This window comes from Bison bison, unplaced genomic scaffold (assembly GCF_000754665.1).
Source record: "Bison bison bison isolate TAMUID 2011002044 unplaced genomic scaffold, Bison_UMD1.0 scf7180017864452, whole genome shotgun sequence".
NCBI lineage: Eukaryota > Metazoa > Chordata > Mammalia > Artiodactyla > Bovidae > Bison > Bison bison.
Window position 1 is genome coordinate 2899813 of NW_011495014.1, and position 22221 is coordinate 2922033.

The 22221-nt window shown below is 35.8% G+C and overlaps 1 protein-coding gene across 1 annotated transcript in view; it reads left to right on the forward strand.

The window, feature by feature from the left end:
- The window catches only part of SCN9A (sodium channel, voltage-gated, type IX, alpha subunit), a 166177-nt gene that overhangs the window by 114091 nt on the left and 29865 nt on the right, over positions 1 to 22221 (forward strand). Inside the window, exon 18 of the mRNA XM_010858941.1 lies at positions 15785 to 15902. Coding sequence (XP_010857243.1) covers positions 15785 to 15902 — 118 coding nt within the window. The remainder of the gene's footprint in view (positions 1 to 15784; positions 15903 to 22221) is intronic.

Sequence of the window (22221 nt, forward strand, 5' to 3'; positions counted from 1 at the left end):
ATGGCACCCCACTCCAGTACTCTTGCCTGGAAAATCCCATGGACAGAGGAGCCTGGTAGGCTGCAGTCCATGGGGTTGCTAAGATTTGGACACAACTGAGCAACTTCACTTTCATTTTTCACTTTCATGCACTGGAGAAGGAAATGGCAACTCACTCCAGTGTTCTTGCCTAGAGAATCCCAGGGACAGGGGAGCCTGGCGGGCTGCTGTCTATGGGGTCTCACAGAGTCGGACACGACTGAAGTGACTTAGCAGCAGCAGCAGTATCCAACTGTCTATAATTAATGATTTCATCTATAAGTTATTTGGTACTGAAATAGACTATTTTAACCATTCATAAAATTACTCTGCCACCTGTCCCATAAACCTTTCCTAAACCTAAAAAGCATGAAATTTAGTGCACTTAAACTGTGTTATCCAAAGACCATTTGATGGTAACTTAATATTTTTAATTATCATTGAGTTTTTTTATGACATTGTAGTCATAACTACTTGAGAAAAAATACGTTTTTTCTATTTCATAGAAATGGAAATACGTGGCATCATTTTCAGGAGCTTGAGGCTACCTTGTAGGTCATAATTTAAAATACATAAACTAGTTTCTTTAAGTCATTTGCACAGTATTTGAGTTGGTAAGCCCTAAACAAATTGGAGAAGGAAATGGCAACCCACTCCAGTATTCTTGCCTGGAGAATCCCAGGGACAGAGGAGCCTGATGGGCTTCCATTTACGGGGTCGCACAGAGTCAGACATGACTGATGCAACTTAGCAGCAGCAGCAGCAAACAAATGTTAGGTATCGTGTTTATTATTGTATTCATCATCATTATTAGCCTCTAGAAATTCAGATTTTAAATTATGGGCTTTGAAATTTTGTCCTTAAGACATTTTCCATGACATATCTCAAAAGTGTGTCACCCTGAGTGTATTCAAACCCGCTTGACTATATACTGGACTTGAGAAGTAATGAAATTTCAAGATCTATAAGAAATTTGTTATGTAGTATTAAGCAGTTGCCAACTGTAACAACCTGCATCTAGTCTTCCTCTCCAGTGCCTTGTGATTTAAATGTTTCTAGTTATGACTTGGTTTTATTTTTCAATTCAGAACACTAAAAGGAATTCACATTTCCTTATTTACCTGAAGTGTTTCTACATCATTTCAGGCTAAGCTCTCTGCTCTAATTCCCCTAATCTTCAGCTCCCATTGAGTTCCCAGTTTTTTAATTGCTTATTCTCTCCTTTGTATCTTTCCTATATTTTCATCTTTGAAATAATACTTGATGAACTTTTCCCAAAAAGGCAAATCATGATTATCCGATAGAAAATATTGCCCAACTGAATGTCGGTTGTTTAAGTCTTAAGCACTACCTGGAGTATGGTGAAGAAGGCAGCCTCTGGAGAGAGAATTCTTGCCTTAGATCTTAGCCTTAATATTTACTGTCTCCATGGTTTGAGCAATTTACAAAATCCTCTGGTTATTTTTTTCTAGTTTACTTACATGCAAAATAGAATTATAATCAAGATTACATTATTTGGGTAAACAAACAAGTGCTTGCTGAAAAATAAGTGCCCAATTAACAATTGCCATAGGTATGAAATTGAGTAGTCATGTACATACTGTAAGCAGCTATTTGCTACAGGTTAAATTTTTATGTGTAAAGACAAATGTAGGAGCTTGTTGCAAATGCCCGTTCTGGGCTGCATCCTGCAAATGCTCTCTGTCTAAGTCTGGATGCACTCAGAATCCTTGCCGCAGTGCTCCCAGTGACCACTGTGATGGATTGGTGGGCATAAATGAACCTAATTCATCTCTGGCTTGTCTTGATCCAGGTTTCTGAAAATTCATTTTCTTTATTCAAGGGCTGGGGATATATTCTACATTTGTCTGTTTAAGAATCTGCATTTTGAACAGGGGGAAATAAAATCTCTGACCTTTCCTACTTTCCCCTTCCCCATCTGGAAAATAAATCCACCCTGTCTGTTATGACCTAACATCCTTTTTTTCTTTTTTCTGCCCTCTTCTAGCATTAGCTCTCAGGCAAGTTTTCTTCTTCTGATAGACAGTTGGATATATACACTCCAGAATGAAGGCAAAATACTTTGTCATCAAATACCTTATCAGAAAATGACCAGAGATGAGTTCAAGTAAGGTGTTGAGTAAAATATCTTAAGAGTTTTGAGGCAATAATTGGCATTAGAACGCCAGCATTTCTCTGAGGATGAGTCCGTCTCAGAATCAAGAAAGACATGCTGTCATCTCTAGGGACCCATGAGAATAAGGCTCCTGTCACTGCTTCTCGGAATACACGCTGAACTGATGGCCACCCTCAGAATCAATCTCCTCCTGGGGTGCAGTGCAGCCCTCGGCAAACATTAACACACTGCAGATTTTCACCATTAGCATTGAAGTGCTTCATTATTATGAGCCTCAAATGAAGCATGAAATGCATCCATTCATTCAATAAATATTTATTGAGATCTACTATGCTCCAGGCATTGTGCTAATAGTTGCTTAGAGAAAAAAAAAATTTTTTTTCAGCCAGGTGCAATAATTCAATGTGATTGGCATCTGGCTTAATTTTTTTTTCTGTTTTTAAATCGTGCCAAATCTCAAAATTGAAAGTTGTAAAAAACTAAATTACTAAGCTTTTTTTAATGGAGAGCTCTTTCTTAGAGGGTTAAAGGGACATCCTTTTGTTTTCCGTTATTACAGATTACTTCCTTTTTTGCTTTCAAGATGAAAGAAAAATAACCAGTTTATAGACTTGTGATGTTAATTATAGACTTGTGATGTTAATTTTGAATGTGTGTGTAAATTTCAGGGGAAAACGTTAAATTTATCCATTTTATTTCTCCAAATATTTTAAAACATAACAGTCATGTGGTTTTTGGAATAAATTCTGACAGGTTTCAGAGACGCTGGTAGCTATGAATCTAAAACCCTAAATCTTCTTTAATGCTCTTTTGACGAATGTATTATCAATGCTTGCTAAAGTGAATTTTTTCATCTTGTGTACTCAGCAGAGAGGAAAACATCCTCACAGAAAGATCTCCCCATTCATTCTTCCTCTATCCAAATGCAAATACTTAGCTTTCCTCAGTGGTTTTTCAGTGTTTTGAAACATTGTCTCCAAGTTGTGATGGAGCTAGCAGAGGTCCTTAGAGAAAGGAGAGAGAGCAATGAAACTTTCAAATTTACCTAATCAAACTTCTCACCTTCAAGGGAGTGTCATTTAAAACATTGCAAAAACAGTTATGCAAAATTTATGTTCTTAAAGGAAGTGAAGGCCACCTAAAGCCCTCATTCACTTTGATTATTGTGCGAGAAAAAATTGCAAAGGAATCCATGAGTAAATATTCCATTAACTGTGGCTATTCATTTTTTCAACTTCCATTTCCTAAGTACCTGCTTGTTGCCGTATGCCTGCTGGATTCTAGAAAGATGTCAGCAGTGTACTCATTTCCTCAGGAGATGTGGTTCAGAGTCTTCTTGGTCTATGGTGTTGTAAAGTGTTGTAAGTGGTAAAGAGTAAAGCTAGGTTCCTACCTTTGAGTTAAAACACCCACAAAAATCAGGAATTATAAATATATATATATAAATAATTAAAACAGATTTTTTAGAAAACATATTGAGGCAGGATAAGGATAGGGTGACTAACCTTGACAATAAATTGGAATACTTCACAATGGGGATGCCAGTTGAAGTATGTTTTATGATAAAAAGAATTCATCAGGTGAGAGAAAGAGTAGGGAGAGAAGGGGAGGAATGGAGGGAGACAGAGACGAAGAAGGACAAAGAAACACCTTTCTGGTAGATGTAAAAGGCCCAGCCTGTGTGGAAGCATCCAGATACAAAAACACCCATTAAATACATGAGAGGATGGCCACATAGGAAGCAGTAGGTGACTGAGGTTGATTGGAGCCAGATAGTGAGTGATGACTTACTGTGATTTGGAGATTGAAATAGGTTTCTTTTTATTTAACAGAAAGGGAAAACTTTGTCTTGTTGTGTTATTCTTTGTTGTTAGCAGACTTCTACTTTTAAAGGAAGTTTGGGGGTGTAATAAAGGTGAGGAAGCAGAGAGGATGGAAAGTTGTTGCAACCATCCTAAGGACACTTGATGGAGGCTCAAGGTCAGGGAGTGATGGTGACACTTGGGATAAGTGAAAGACACTTCCAAGCTAAACTATAAGGGCTCAAGGTCTGGATATGTGAATTATGAGCTGTTTCAAAGGGCATATTCATTTTCTGTGGCTGCCATAACAGCGTATCACAGACCCGGGGCTTTGTACAACAAGAACTGTATTCTCTGATAGTTCTAGAGGCTGTAAGTCTGAAACTTATGTGTCAGCAGGGCTATGCTCTCTCGGTGGGCTCTAGAAAGGATTCTCCCTTGCTTTTTCCTAGCTTCTGGTGGTGGTCTTTCATCCTTAGCCTTCATGATTAGCAGCTGCATCACTCTGATCTCTGCTTCTTTTGTCACATGGGATTCTTCCTGTCTTTTCTTTTTATAAGGACACTAATTATATTGGATTAGGGCCCACCTCAGTGACCTCATCTTAACTTGGCTACATCTGCAGAGACCCTCTTTCCACGTAAGTTCATATTCAAAGGTAACAGGCATTAGAACTTCAACATATATTTTGGAAGATACAAAGTAATTCATAATAAAAGAGTTTTGGCTTAGACGACTGGATGGATATTGATGCTGTTAAAAATATGCAGGAGGGAAATATTAAGGGGGTAGGGAAGAGAGAGTTTAATTTGGGGACATCTTAATTGTATACTACTCACAGGATAGCTAAGTGATAGTGAACAGTAGATATTTGGAGGTTTTAAGAAGATAACTCAGAGTTGCAGACAGCTTGGAATTTTGTATGTAAATTTTAGGTCAGGTTCCCTGGGAAACCAACTGTGAGTAGTGTTTTCAGGTTAAACACCTAACGCCTGTATGAAATGATGGAAGCTAGTTGATTGGGCCGAGGGAGGAGTTGACATGCTCTGCAGTTGTAGCAGAGGGTTCAGCTGGTTCTATAGACATCGCTGGTATGTATGAGCCTTTGGAGTAATCCCAGATCAAAGCAAGGCTCAGGACCTGTGTGCCCTGAACCCATCAGTCATTGGATACAGGTTCTCCCTCCACTCTTCCAGGGAAGGGAGTATGACCTTGGGTAAGGCAGCTCCCTTCTGTATTTCATTTCCCAGAGAGGGACTCAGCTGTGAGCCTTCAGCTGCCAATACTCCTAGAAGGTGGAGGAATGAGTAGCTTGTTTGAAAGGCAGATCTGGGCAGTGCAACCACAGTATCCACTGCAATACAGGGACCACAGGAGGAAGAGGACAAGTGAATAACTTGACAAGTGGACATGAAAGCAAGCACCAAAGAGACCAAGGAAGGAATGTATATATTAGCCACTTTCATATACGCTATATAACTTTCCTCCTTACAGCAACCTGGGAAAGAGGGTGATGTTAATCTATATTCACAGATAACTAAAATGCTAAAGGATTAAGAAATAGTGCAGGTTAGTTGCTGATGTTTCTGAGAGTCATTTTAAATTTGAACTCCAGGCTTTAACCACCTCTAATACATATCATGGAAAGGCAAAAGCATGAGTAGGAATGTATTCTGTGTTATATCCCTGCAATGCTGCAATTCATGGTCAGATTTTCTGTTACAATGGTATTGTGCATTTGCTGATTCATGTTCAGTTTCTAGTCCTCCTTAGTGCTAATTTATTAGCTTATAGTCTACTTTCAAAATATAACACAAAGCGGAACAAAGCACATTCCATGAGAAAATGAGAAGCCAGTCCAATGAGGATGCGTTGAGTAATGGATTCTATTAGATTGAAGGCACATGAAAGCAAGTGGCACCTAAGCTAGACATTAAAGAATGGAGATCATATTTTTGTGTGAATGTGGTAGGGATGGAAACCCCAGGCAGAGGAACAAACAGTCGTGCTATTCATCTGATTCACTTAATCACTAATCCATCCACCCATTCATCTATTCAGTATTCAGTTTCTGCAAGCCATCATGTTTTGAGAAACTTTGTGTGCTTACTTGTTATTGCTTCCTTTTATTGATTTGATACAAATTTTAAATATTTGCAGTCATCGAGGTTGAATATTTCATGTTTTTTACTATATGGTGGTTTATGTTGAATATTTTATGTTTTTTACTATATGGTGGTTTATGTTGAATATTTTATGTGTTTTACTATGTGGTGGTTTTATTACACTGTTGTCAGGTCTGTCTCTCCTAAGATTTTTGTAAAGTTTTTTTCCACTAAGAGGCAGTTGCAGGCAGTTTAGATTTCTTCTCATTATTCCATTTTAGAAAATATATTAATTTTTCCAGAAATTCATTGGATTTGGCAATATTCAATTATGCTTCTGGAGGGAGCTGACATCCCTATCTTTTATGCATAGATTCTTACAAAGACAAAACAGAATACCCCTATAGGATTTCACTTAGATCATCTTTTTGCAGATTGGTTCTAAACTGTTTAAAATTTTTTCCTCTTTATTGAATTTGTTCATGTGTCTAAAAATGATGAAATTTTGGTCTGATGTTTTTAAATCAATGTTTCTTAATTGTTATATTTTGATAAATTTGAAAACATTCCTTTCATGTAATATCGTTTGAATGTCAAAATTAAATCATCAATGCTAATTTTACAGTATGCTTCAAAAACCATATAGTGGCACTCTCACCCCACTCCAAAATTGAGGATGACTTCCTTTAAAATGTCTGTTATGAAAAGCAAACAGAATGCAAAAGGTTACCTTCAGAAATTACAGTATTTAATTCATCTCATAAAAAACAGAATGATATAACTGTTTAGTTCATTGTTTACAGTCTGTGCTATTACTCTGTGGCAAATATATTTCTATGTGTTTAGCATATAGCATGCATTGTCAAATGTAACTAATTTCTACTTACAGGTATGTGACTTTAAACACTTAAATCAGTTGATTAAGCTGTTCCATCATGCTCCACTTCCACACCTCAGTACCTAACTTTCTTACTTCTCACAGGGGTAAAAACAAACTGGATCCATCAAGGATGCAGCTCTGTGCTTTTAACCAGGCAGAGACATATGTGACCACTTTTACACAGGTTACCTAAAAAAAAATTCATACATATGTATATGATATTTTTTTTCAGTGTCATGCATGCTGTTCAGCTACAAAATCTCTCTGCCTGACCCATTGCAAGAAAGTAGAAACATACAATTGTGCCATAGATAAATTGACATCACAGCATGTCACGGGCAGTTCTATCTATTTTTGTTATTCTCTCGATAACTCCCTTGATATATCTCTCATGTCCTTAGGTGATTTCAAGTGCATGAGCTATAGATTTTTATTGGATAGATTATTAAAATAAGGTATAGCATGTAACAGAAACCACTGAAGCAGCATTTAATTTAAAAACCTCTATCAACTTCCCCTCCTAATTTAAGCTATACGGTCGACCCTTGAACAACAGGGGTTTGAACTGCATGGTTCGACTTATAAAGTGATTTTTTTCAATAGTAAATAATACGGTACTACATGATCCATGGTTGGTTGAATCCACAGTTGCGGAACAGAGGATCTGAGGAACCGTGAGTGTGGAGGGCTGACTGTAAGTTTTAATCAGATGTTAGACTGCATGGAGGATTGTGCCCTGACCCCCATGATGTTCAAGGGTCAACTGTATATGTATAGATATATATCATATTAACTTGTCAGGCTTACTGAGATAAGAGTAGAGTTTTAATATTCTCACCATAACAACAACAACAAAAACGGTGATTATGTGAGGTGAAGGATGTGTTAACTAACCTTATTATGGTAAACATTTCACCGTATATTCATGTAATCTAATCACCTTGTTTACCTTAAATTTACACAGTGCTATATGTCAATTACATCTCGGGGGAAAAATTAAGATTGTCACATTAAAGTCAGTAAATTAAAATTTTATTAAGAAATATTTTGTGGGAGTATTATTTCAGGTATAAACATAAAAATCTTGTAACAAGAAAAGACCATTCTAGTGCTGGTCTTTTATTCACAGGTTAAGGAAATTGAGGCTCATGCAGTTTCTGAGGACACATGTAGAACCCTGAAGACAGAGACAGGGTTACCCAGCTTCTACGCCAAACTTTGCATATATTTTGAAATAGTTTTAAGCAAAATGATAACTAGGGCTTTATTCCCTTATTGATTCAGTAATTAACATTTGATTTGTATTTGATCATATGTAAAGTGTATCATTAATAATTTACTGGGCCTATGAATGAATGAGTTATAAATGCCTGAAATGATTAATTTGATTCCAGAATCAATTTTATACACTGATGAGAGTAAGTTTCTGATTACGTACATTTGGCCCTCTGTACCTATGGGTTCTGCATGTGCAGATTCAATCAACTAGGGATCAAAAATATTCCAGAAAAGTCCAAATAGCAAAACATGAATTACCTGCATGCCAGCAAGTATTTACATGCATTTGCATTGTATTTACAACTGTTTACATAGCATTCACATTGTATTAGCTATCATAAGTAATTTAGATATGATTTAAACTATAAGGGATATATAAAGTATAAAGGATGTACATAGGCTATATGTAAATACTATACCTTTTTATATAAGGGACTTGAACTTATGCAGATTTTGATATCTTCTGTGTATATCTGTGATTATCTCATAAGGAGATAGATACACAGAGTAGCCTCAAGAAGATAAAAAGTTTAAGTGGAACATATTATGAAGTGGACACTAAATCTGTCAATAAGACATAAAACACTTTCTTAAAATTAGAAACAAATTAATATGAATTGCTATAACTAATGTCTAACATATAAAAAATATGCTACTTAGATATAATATCTTGTTTTAATTTTAGTATAGCTTGTTGAATGACTGAACTGGAAGGAAAAACCCATGTTAATAGGAATCACGCTTTTTTTTATACTTAATAGAGTTCATATTTTTAATTTATTTGTCATTATTAGAATGTTTCTATTACCGTTTTCAATAATGAAAGCAAAACTTTATCCTGAAGTTCATACACTCTAGGAATAATAATGCTCAGTTTCAAATTTAAAAAGAAGCATATAGTTTGTTCTAGTTTACTTGCAGTTAATTTTAAAGGAATTCCTGAGTAAAAGACATATTTTTGTATTTGAGATTGATGATGATTTAGAGGCAATATTGTCTTAGAAAACTATTTTGCTCCAAAGTGTAGTCAGTCCTCCTTCTAGAACCTAAGTAAAGATACATACATATGCAATAGCATCTATATGTGTATCGGTAAAACACTATTTTTGAGAAAACTATTTTTAGAAATACATATAGATACACACATATATATGCATGTATGTGTGTATGTGTGCTTAATTACTAAATTATTATTACTTTTTTCTTGTTATCAACCTATATTAGAGAACATGAGGTGCATATTAAGGAATGGTCATTCTCTAGATAAAGGCTCAGTTGCAAAGAATGACTTGAAATATTTTCTTTGGCAGAAAAAATATATTTTTATCTGTGCCAAATTCTATTTTTACACTGTGTTTGCAATATTAGAAGCCTGGATATATTTTTAAAAAATGGTAATTGTTGTCTTATTGGAATTGTCATTCCTTGTCCTTCCTCCTTACAAGTGGATAGTTTTAGGAAATAGTATTCATCATTCAGAGGTACAGGCAGTTTGTTCTTCGTCATTTCTTTTTTTATTGTTGATAATTTGTAGCAATCTTAAGTCACAGAGTACGTGCTTTTACCTCACATTTTGCTGTCATGTTTGCCTATGTCCCGATCCTTATTTACCAACTTGCAGTATTCTAGCAGGCCTCAAAAGTAGAACTGTTTAAATATTTGTTCCCAAAACTTTTAAGGTATTCTTTCTGATTTGACCCACTGCATTCCAGCTATTTATATACTCTTCTCTGCAAATAGCACAAAGCCCCTGAATACCAATTGTTGTTTTACCTTTCAAGACCTTGAATGCCAGGGTGAATGCCATTTTCCATTAGAAAGAAGTGGATGAAACTGTAGGATCTGGCTGGGAAGTCTAAAACCAGTCCAATCTTCTTATATGACCAAACTTTCTTGCATTTTTTTGTTTGCTTTTATATGCAAGATCGTATCTTTCAGTTGCATAAATTGTCATGTATTGGACAGAAATTACCCTAGGTACAAGACTTTAAGAAAACAAAGAACTTTTAGTAAAGTGTTTGCTTTGAGTTTCCTGGTGGTGACTGAGATTTTACTTCATTATTTCTCCATTATCTAAAACTATAAACCAATTGATCATAAGATGGAACTGTTAAGTGGGTTTCCTGCTGAATGAACAACAGCTGTTCCCCCAAAGCCTATACAGCTTCTCTAATATCAATAAACAAAACACTAGGAAAGGAAAAACTCTGTTTTCTTGTCCTTTATTTTAGAAAGTGCTGGTGTTTTAGTTGCCCTTAATGTGGAGCCCTATGCAAGGTCACAGGTATGGAGCCCTGTACCAGGGTCACAGGATAAAAATCTCTGGAACTACCAAGCCCCATAGCAACTGTTTCCATGAGCCTCTGGATCTAAACTGGCCAGTTCCCTGACCCCATATTAAGTAAAATACCCACCCTATTATCCACTCCATAGTATCCTAACCAATCACCCAGTGCCACCATTCCAGTAGGAATTTTCTCTGTCTTGAGACTACAAAAAGTGGCTGCTAGCCTGCAAAAGGGTTCGGCTCTCCCTTGAGCCAGCCCACTGTTCTAATGGTGTCTCTCACTCTAATAAACTTTATTCTCTGCTCATTCTGTCTCATGTCTGGAAATTCTTTTCCAACCCGCACACAGACCACAACATTTTTGGTGGCCCGTACTTGGACTTGGGGTCTCTTCCCCTACCTTCTCACTTCTCCTTTCTCATAAGGACCCTCTGCAAACAGGCAAGTGGCTGTGGAAGCAGCTGAGGAATTCTGGCCAGGGTTACTCTCCAGTGTAACTCTCCACAGTGAGTGCCACTGCTCACTGTGCCCCAGTAGCTTCCGCCCAAATGGGTGATAGTCTCTCTGACTCCTTTCCAACTGAGGAATAGGTCGACCAATATTGCTCTGGGGCTTGGTCAGTTCCAGAGGTTTTTATCCTGTGGCCTCGGTACAGGGCTCCACGCCTGTGAACTTGATATAGGGCTCCACACTTAACTATGTGAGAAAAGAATTTAACTAGTAAATAAACTATTTTGTACTAACCTAAATGGAAGCAAAATGAAAATTTAGACCACAGAGAGGAAAAAATATTTAATATTCCACTGATGAATGATATCTGGTATCATTGATGAATGATGTCTGGTTGCAAAGACACAACTGAGCTAGGAAACTGAACTGAACTGATCTGGTACATTTTTTACCTTGGAGCATTGTGTTTGAAATATAATCTTGAGAGAAAGCAGAATTCCAGAGAGACCAGAAGAGGATTTGAGGGACTTTATGGGGCCCAGAAGCTAAATCATGTAAAGAAAATAAATACCATTACTCTCAAGATAAAAACAAACATACAAATGGTAATATCATAGGTAATCTCTAGTTTTAAAAGTGCTGAAGAGAGTAGTGTTTGCATATCTGTAGAAGGTGGGGGGAAAAAGGGGGGCCTTTCAATTGCAAGAGAGAGGAAAGCATATTTTGGCTCTAAATTCAAGTTATCCGGTAATAGAATGGTAAACTTGGAAAACTGGACTTCTAGTCACACAGAGCATAGTATAGAATTCTATCTATAGAATTCTTCTCTAAAGGTGCTTTGATCCTTTGTTATAAAGTTTACCATTTTACTCACTGTAGATTCAGAACTTCACTATATGTATAAATTGTAAAACGAGGCTGTAAAGTTAAAAGATGCGTGATACTGGATCTAATCAAGTCTTTGAATCTAATAAAGTCTTCCTTGCTTACTGACGTACAGTGGAGCTTTTTAATCACTAATGCTTCCCATAGTTTTTTGTCCTTTTATGGCCAGCCCTTCCTTTTGATTTGCTTCTTTCAACCTTCTTCCTGTCCCTCGTGTTTCTCTGATTTGATGCTCAGGTGAGATAACTATTCTAGACTGTGCTGTTCAAAGAATATCTTTCTTTTGTTGTGTGAAGCAAACAGCCTTATAATATGTACTTTAAATGTGACATCTTTGAGATGTTTTCAACACCAGCCGTCCTCTTTGAATAAGGCTTTTGTTGACTTCTGTGTTTCCTCAGTGCTCTATGTTGATAGTGTTTTTTGATTTTGAGTGCTAGACTATCAAGTTATTAGACAATCCTACTTCAAACTTCTCAAGATAAAATATGACCAACATTAATGAGCATCCATACTAGCATGAAGTAGGCTTACAGTGTGAATGTCTATTTCAGGAAATGTCAGTAAGAAATTTGTAAATGACCAACCTAGGGCAGTTTTTCATATGACACCTATATTTAACAGAATCTCTTCTTAAATGCAGTTTTGTAAAAAGCACACCTTCAAGGCAATCAAAAGGAAATGCATAAAGAATAGTTGAGCTTTACTTTGATCATATTTTCAATAGTGAAATAGCTACAGAAGTTTGTAGTCAAGATTAGAATGTTACAAAACTACTTTATTATTTTATGGATACACACTGAATATAGAAAACTATGTCCAAAACACATGTATAATATAATAATTACCTAAAGGAGACATAATCAGGGAGAGAGTGAAGGAGACTTGTATTTTTCATCATATACTACTGTACATTTGAAATTTTTGAGGCAAGTATATAGACTTTATTTAGGAAAGAAGGAAAAAATTAGAAAGTACCTACAGTCATACTATACTAGTGATTCTACTAAAAATTATCCTATTTTTACACTTGTTTCCACTTCTGTGTAGAACACCAAAGACGAAAGATTCTCTGTTGACAAGCAAAGAATAGGCAAAAAGTTTATTTCATATTTTACTAAAAATAAAATCAACATGAAATTATAAAATGACCTATTTATAAAACCAAAGGAGAAATTTTTCATTCTGAAGTATTTATTTTACTGCTTTTAGTATAGTATAGTTATTCTTCCATTTCCAAAATCACAAGAAAGAAAGCTAAATAAATAGCAAATAACTGAATTTATAGAAATGAAAATAACCATATAATTATTTAAAATAACACAAATAATTTACTTGATCTTCTCTGTGTACTAAATAAGAATAAAAAAACAGTCAGTAGTTAAAATCAGAACACCTACTATGAGATTTGAAAAATTTATCTTCAAGAGAAAAACTTTGTTACAAATGTAAGCCTTTCTATTTACCCTGTTAAAGAAACTTCTGCTTTAGTAAGTATTAAATTTAAAAGCTGAATAGATTAAAACTAAACTATCTATATTGCTAGGACATGCACATAAATATTTGAAAGTATATACAGTACTGAAATTACTACTGTGTGAATACTTAGTACATTCCCAGGAAAGCATTGATTTCCTAAAAACATTCTAAAGATTGAATTTGAAAGCCACAAGAATTTGACTTGTGATACAAATTATAGTACATATTGAATATTTTGATAATTTATGTTCCAGTGAGGAATAATTTTGAATAACTGTCATTTATGATATAAAATCTGAGTCAAACTCTGAATTTCATTGACAAAAAAAATTGCCATAAAACTTATGGGGGGTACATTTCAATGGCAAGATATGCTTCGTAAAATCATCTTAGTTTTTACTTATAAATTAACTTGGCATTAATCTGCTTTGTTAGTGCTCTTTTGAAGAGTGGGATGCTTTCATTAATTTAACCCATGTTACAGCTCTTCGAATTTTAGTCATTTTATTTAGAAGTTATTACCAGGTGAGAGAAAATCATTATAATTATATCCAAGTGGTCAATGTTTTGGCTAAGGACAGTAAGGAGTTTTTTATTCTATCAACTGTTTCACCCACTGCTTTGCCTCAAATCCAAGCCAGTAACTTTTTTTCAGGATGGCAGTATTTGATTTTAGCTCCACAGAATCAAAGTGTCTTATCTTTCATGTCCCTAAAGGTCAAAATTGAGGGTATCAAATAATTGTAGTCTTTGGATATGGTACTTAAAATTGGTTTTTGTGGTAGTTGGCACAATAGGACATATTAGTAATCACAAATTCCAGGAGTAATAAATATTTTAAAACCTTAAGTCTTACGGAATATCCAGTCTTATAATTAATTTGTATTTGCTTTAAAGTAATTTTAGATGAATACAATCAGTTTAAATAACCTACTTCTTAAATGAAATTTTATATTGATATTGTTAATTCATAATATTTTTAAAATCTTTGACATTGTGGGAAAAATACTTCTATGCTAATATAGAAGTATTAATTTTAATAGAGTATTCATAGTTCTTTACTTCAGTTATACAAATAGCTTTCCTTACTTCATTGCTTATGCTCACTACTTTATCAATGCCTTTTTTTTACTGATGTTGAATACTGTGTGGTAATAATAGTGTTGAGAACATAATGTGGTACCCATAAAGCACACTTTTAGCTTCCAAGTCATTCACTAAAAGTTAATAGTCTAGGCTGGGCCTGTGATCTTAATGCAATTCAGGAGACTGAAGAATAAATCTAAATGAAATAAGAATTTTCTCCTTTTTAAAACTTGCATTTTTTTTGGAATTTTTCTTTTAAAAAAAACAAGTAAAGCTGTAATCTTAATAAGAGACTACATGTTGTAATAACTAGAGGTTTCCAATAATCACATGTCATTTAGCAAATGAGAATGAAAATTGAACTCTTCCATTGATGTGCTGCTCCATTATAAAATAATTTTAGGAAAGTCTGACAGAGTTTTGCTACAGTTGCTGTATGTATTTTTTCGAAAACTTTCTGTGTATCTGTGTGTGCGTAAACATCCTGTTTGATCACAAAGTCCTGGGTGGGAAAAAGCCTGTTTGTGTTATGATCAGTTTCATGATCATAATGACAATGAGTTCATTCCTCTCATGTGTTGGTCTGCCGTGTTCAAGTTCATGGAATCTTTGTTTCAGACTTTGCATGTGGTGCGCGCTTTAGTAGCCAGTATCTCTCGACATTATAAATACTAGTTATGATCTCTTCTACTCTATCCTGAAATTCCATCACTAAGATAGGTGATGATGAATAATTGCTATAGACGTTGACATTCTGATTCTGATACAGTATTTGACTTTTTTGTTTGTTTTGATGAAAGGCCTTCTATCTATATCATCCTGATACATATTCTTAAACCCAAGCAATGATAGAAAAAATATGTTTGGATTTCATTTTACACTAATTTTATTATTTTTTTAAATTTTAAGTATCAACAAGCTTTTTCTGCCAATTGTCAGATCAGACCTTTCCGTTATCAGGTGTTGGCAATTTGGCATTTGTATATTATTGCTGTTAGGGTCTTAGTTGTTCTAAAATAGTAATTAGTTGTATATATAAACTTATATTAAACAAAACAAAGGTGTGGTCAATACTTTGCAAATGTTATAGTTTACATAAAAATTGTACCTTCAGGCTAATTCTGTCCTAATAATTGTTGACATACTAAAAATAATGAAATGTATTTTGCACAGGATGTGTAGATAGAAAGATCAAGCATAGATGCATTGTAAGGTGACCTGATCTCAGTGTATGTTTATATGTTTTTATGGCCATCGTATTGTTAATCTTTTTTTCATAACACTTTGCATGACTCTGATGATCAAATATGGTTTTTAACAAGAGATTTGAATTGAACCCTAAATGAACTCTCTGGTGGGGCGGTGATTTCTTTTTAGAGGCTGAACCAATCAAGTTCCTCAGAGTGCAGCACAGTTGATAACCCTGTGCCTGGAGAAGAAGAGGCAGAGGCTGAGCCTGTAAATTCAGATGAGCCAGAGGCCTGTTTTACCGATGGTAAGAGAAAAATTGAGACCTCACTTAACATCCATTTGTTAATGTTTTGGCCTCGGTCTTAAAGCCTAATGCTTACTTGGGATTGATGAATAAACTGTCAGAAGACTCCATTCCATGCTGATTTAGTCATGGCTCTTTGACTAGGCTTCTGTTTCCATACTTACGCTACTAATAGTAATTTAGAATGTTTATGTGTGTGTTATGCTGTAAAGCACTGCCATTTTTTGAGAGAAGCAAATAAGTGTGATACCCGATTAATGGAAATTTGTGTTTGCTCAAATTAGTACTATAAGCAAAACACATGGAGTTTCCTTTAGAAGTATCCCTATTAAAGGCATTTAAGGGTCTCATCTGGAGAAGGCAATGGCACCCTACTCCAATACTCTTGCCTGGAAAATCCCATGGACCGAGGAGCCTGGTGGGCTGCAGTCCATAGGGTTGCTAAGAGTTGGACACGACTGAGCGACTTCACTTTCACTTTTGACTTTCATGCATTGGAGACGGAAATGGCAACCCACTCCAGTGTTCTTGCCTGGAGAATCCCAGGGACGGCGGAGCCTGATGGGCTACCGTTTATGGAGTCGCACAGAGTCGGACACGACTGAAGTGACTTAGCAGCAGCAGCAGCAGCAGCAGCAGCAAACCCTCTGTGGAAAGTATTAATGCTAAACTATTTCAGACTGTAGGTGCTATTTTACTGAGATCAAACTTTACAAAGGCTATTTTAATCCTATAAAATACCAATGAGAATACTTATATAATAACTTAGAGATATTCATAACTTTTCAAATTCACAACTCTAATTTGAGTCTAGTATATAAGAGATATTACAGAAACACATTTTCAATGAATTGTAGCCTTCAACACTGAAAACATGCTGTAAACCAAAGTTTCAGTTGTGTAAGATGAATGCATTCTGAAAATATAACAGGCAACAATATGATTATAGTTAGCAATACTTTATGGTATACTTAAATACACAAAAGGGTAGATCTTATATGTTTTTAATTACCCACCCCCTAAAAAAGAAGAAATTGGTAACTATATGAAGAGATGGCAATTTAATTAGCTTGATTGTGGTGATTATTTCACAGTGTAAACATAACATATTTACAAGCTGTATAACTTAAATTTTTAATTGTCAATTATCTCAATAAAGCTGAAAAAAATGGACAGAATAAGAGAAGAATGTTTGCATGCAAAGTCACTTTAATCATGTCTGACTCTTTGCAACCCTATTGGCCGTAGCCCACCAGGCTCCTCTGTCCATGGGATTCTCCAGGCAAGAATACTGAAGTGGGATGCCATGCCCTCCTCTAGGGGATCTTTCCGACCCAGGGGTCAAACCCATGTCTCTGGTGTTTCCTGCCTTGGCAGGCAAGTTGTTTACCACTAGCACCACCTGGCAAGCCCAAAAGAAGAATAGGCAAAATCAGTCTACAAAGGTAGAAGTCAGACTCATACTCACCTTTAGGAGGTACAGATTGGGAAAGGGCATGATGGTGATTTCTGGGTGCTTGAAAATGTTATATCATGACCAACATGGCTATTCCATGAGAACATTAATCTATATAGTTAAAATATATATACTATACTGTATGTACGTTCTCCTCAAGAATTTAAATAAATAGATAAATATATTTTTTAATGACCAGAACACCAAAGAAAATCTATGAGCAAACACACATCTCTTAGTTATATCATTTTGAGCAGCTGTGTTCCACTAGAGACTTTATACTCATTGGACCTGCTGGGGTAAGAGGTTCAGCCTGATGAATTAAACAGGGCAACCAATGAACAATGGCAACCTTCAGCTTATCTACTTATTTTATCCAGTCACCAAATAATCATTAAGTACTTTCTGCCAGGCCTAGGCCTGAGCACTAGACAGAGCAGTTGAAAAATAGAAAAAAGTTTCTTACCCAAATGAAATATGTAAGTATGTAGTAGATCAGATAAGCAATATGTGCTCTAGAGAAGTAAAATGAAAATAGGAGTACCAAGGTCAAGGGGTAGAAGCCTACTACGATATAAGTAGAGTGATCAGAGAAGGACTTTCTAAAAAGATAACACTTGATCAGAGACCTAAGGGAAATTGAAGCAGATATATGAAGGAAGACTGTTTCAAGCAGAATAAGGAAGGCATATGCCCTGAAGTGGGGATATGCACATTTGAAAACAAAATCAAGGGGCCAGTATGAGTCGAACAGATTGAGAGGTGGGAAGATTGGTAAAAGATGAGGTTAGGAAAAAAAAAAAAAAAAAGATGAGGTTAGAGATGCAACAGAGGCCAGATCATAAGAGTATTGAAAAAACATAAGAATCTTATTTAGAAGTCTCACAATATGCCATCTTATAAGCAGATGGGTGGGTAGCAAGGGCAGAAGTTGGAAAACCTCTGAATGTTCCTGCAGTAATCCAGGTGAGAAGTGATGGGAAATTAAAAACTACTGTGGGAGTATAAGTGTCTGAATATATTTTGAAGTTAAAGCTGAAGGGATTTGCTGATGGATTAGATGTTGGGTGTTAAAGCTTTCTTTTCTTTAGAAGAGTCAAAGATGACTCCAAGCTTGGGGCCTCTGAGAAATACATAGTCTCCACACGAAGGGTTAAAAATGAGCAGGCTTGGTCTCCATGGGAAATCCACAGTTTGTTTATTTATAGTAGAAATGACCCTGACCAAGCTGTGATTGGCTGACAGGCGTTGAGCTAGAATCAATGCCAATTTAGAGCAGTATTTGGCCTTCACAGGTTTTTGTTACCTGAATGGCAGCAGAAAAATCAAGGCAAATGTGTGAGTTAAGTCAGAATAATTGTGTTTTGGTGAAGACGAACACTAACAGGATTTTGTTGTTTATAGTCTCGCATGCATTTTTTCAGCTTCATAACTACCACTTTATCAGTTTGCACCTTATTCCTCTTCACCTTTTTCTCCTCCCTCTTCTTGTGTGTCTTTCTTTAGTTCTTTGTCATTAGTGTTATAATTCAAGACTTCAGGTTCCTTCCCCAGTTCTAGTACCATTCTTTACTATCCTTAATTCTAAATGTCTTTGCAATCTGTATAATTATGAGCATGACATGACTCTGGTTCTACTTGGTTTTATATTGTACTCCTGTTGGATTAAACAATTAGTAAATCAAAAAATTAGGATTAGGGTGTGAGAAGGATACACTCTTCCTTAAAAGGATGTGTTTTCTAATAATTTGATAGGAGGCACTAACTCAGCTCTGCCCTCAAGTGTTCTGAGTTCAACTTCCTAAAAAATAGCTAATAACTAATCCTAACTTTGATAACACAATAACTAACTCTTTTGTGCCTATTTTGTCTTTTTTTTTTTTGAAGGAAAATATGGACAAAACATTTGTTTTAAAGGATTTATAATTTTTTAAGTGTTTAAAAAAAGACATTTTCTAATCAGTTTTTACATTGATTATACTGATCATGCTGTTACATTTTTATTAATGGATAAACTGTCTTAGAAGAAGTCTGTGGTTTTTTTTATTTGAAAGCGTTAGTTTAACATGATGAAACCAAGTGGAGATTTGATGTAATGGCTCATAAGAGCAAATAAATGAAACCACCCAAAAGGAATAGCATTTACCCGTGGGGACCCATTAAAATGTTTGAGAGGTTCTCTGTTATGTTTACATTTAATTAATAGTCCTTTTAAAAAAGAAAGTGTGATTCCATTGCTAACCAGCTAGGTTGGAAACACCTTGGGATATACCTTTCTATGATGGTCAAACAGGCAGTGGTCTTACACTCCTGTCTCAAAATAAGAGAGAAACTCTGTGAGGTATGATAAATCCTGAGGAAAATATTTATGCACCTTCATCTCAGATAAAAGGTTTATCTGCTTTTCTAATTATAATATATAGTGCCTTTTCCTACCTGAATCATAAGAATAATATTCTCTTCAATCTAAATACTGACAAAAATAAATCCCAAATGGTAAAATCTTCTTGGGGCTTCCTTGATGGCTCAGTGGTAAAGAATCCGCCTGTCAATGCAGGAGATGCCAGAACTTAGAAGTTCCCAGAAAGGACAAGAACACATAAAATATACATGCCAGGAAAAATGTCAGAGACTTGGGGGGAAACATCGCTTGCTGCATTTCTATAAAGCTGAAAATTATTTACTAAGACTTACCTCCTATTAAGAATCAATGAACTAATTTCACTACAGAATCATAAAAGAAGTACAGTACATTGTCCAAAAAATGTATTTCATTAAAATTCTAGCTATGTTGTTTCAGGACATACAGTTTATGATTATATGAAGTTATTACTTGATAGGCTCAATATTTTAATGAAATATATTGCTTGATAGACATGGAAATTATTTTTAAAGCAGCCATGAAATTAAAAGGCACTAACTCCTTGGAAGGAAAGTTATGACCAACCTAGATAGCATATTCAAAAGCAGAGACATTGCTTTGCCAACAAAGGTCCATCTAGTCAAGGCTATGGTTTTTCCAGTGGTCATGTATGGATGTGAGAGTTGGACTGTGAAGAAAGCTGAGCACCAAAGAATTGATGCTTTTGAACTGTGGTGTTGGAGAAGACTCTTGAGAGTCCCTTGGCCTGCAAGGAGATCCAACCAGTCCATTCTGAAGGAGATCAGCCCTGGGATTTCTTTGGAAGGAATGATGCTGAAGCTGAAACTCCAATACTTTGGCCACCTCATGCAAAGAGTTGACTCATTGGAAAGACCCTGGAGGGATTGGGGGCAGGATAAGGGGACGACAGAGGATGAGATGGCTGGATGGCATCACCAACTCGAAGGACATGACTTTGGGTGAACTCCGGGAGTTGATAATGGACAGGGAGGCCTGGCGTGCTGAAGTTCATGGGGTCACAAAGAATCGGACACAACTGAGCAACTGAATTGAACTGAAACTTCTGAAACAAGTTTCTGAAAGCACTGTTCATTTTTGCTCTCCCAATTCTACTTTCTTTGCAAATGAGGTTTTATGTCTAAGATTTTTAAGAGAAGAATTAACTATAGTACCTCTTTTTAAATTCTTTCTTTTCTTTAAAGTAATTTTGATTGTTTATTCTTTAATCAATTTTAATTTTTAAAATTTTCAATTGTTATTTCTCTAAGCCTCTCTTGGTCATAGCTCTGTTCACAGTCCTTCAGGAAACTTCTTCCTTTCTAACTTTTCTTTTACTTCAGCCTCTTGTACATTTCCCCCACTACCGACTTGTCATTTCCTTCAGGGTTTTCTTTTCTTCCGCCTATCCCAGTGATGTACAGCTAAATGTTTAACAACCAGTTCTCCAAGAAAAAAAAAATGGTATACCTACTGCCATCAGTTGACCATATTCTGTTGATGTAAAGGATATGTGGTACACAATTTACAAATAATAATATAATCAACATCCTTCATTGACTATTCCATATAGCTATTCTCACAGAGTGTGAATTTTGCCAATTTTTTAAATTTATAACAATGATTGCAATTGATAAACAATAATAGTTTTAATCTGAAGGTTGCTTGGTATTTTCATTTATATTAATCAGTAACATGAAACAGACTTCCTGTCAGAACTTGACTCATTCATCAGTGATGTGAACAAATTTTTGCTGAATCAGATAATAGGATTTGAGCAATGAAGGAATATTTCCTCAAGTTTTTCATGCTATTCACAGTGTAAGGGCTGCAAACATACATAACTTTTACTGTTTTATTAACATTTTATCCATCACTGTCTTAGTCTACTATAGAAAATCAGCAAGCCTTGATTTATAGCACTTGATAACTTTTGTAAAGATTCCCACCATGACTCATTTCAAACTACTGGTGTCACTTTGCTGCATGTGGAGTTGAAAAGAGACACACAGTAGCCCAACAGTGTAACATATTTCTACCAACCAGGTAGAATACATAAAGATACTCAAGAGCATTCAGTTCAGTTCAGTCGCTCAGTCGTGTCTGACTCTTTGCAACCCCATGAATCGCAGCACGCCAGGCCTCCCTGTCCATCACCAACTCCCGGAGTTCACTCAGACTCACGTCCATCAAGTCAGTGATGCCATCCAGCCATCTCATCCTCTGTTGTCCCCTTCTCCTCCTGCCCCCAATCCCTCCCAGCATCAGGGTCTTTTCCAATGAGTCAACTCTTCGCATGAGGTGGCCAAAGTACTGGAGTTTCAGCTTCAGCATCATTCCTTCCAAAGAAATCCCAGGGCTGATCTCCTTCAGAATGGACTGGTTGGATCTCCTTGCAGTCCAAGGGACTCTCAAGAGTCTTCTCCAACACCACAGTTCAAAAGCATCAATTCTTCGGTGCTCAGCTTTCTTCACAGTTCAAC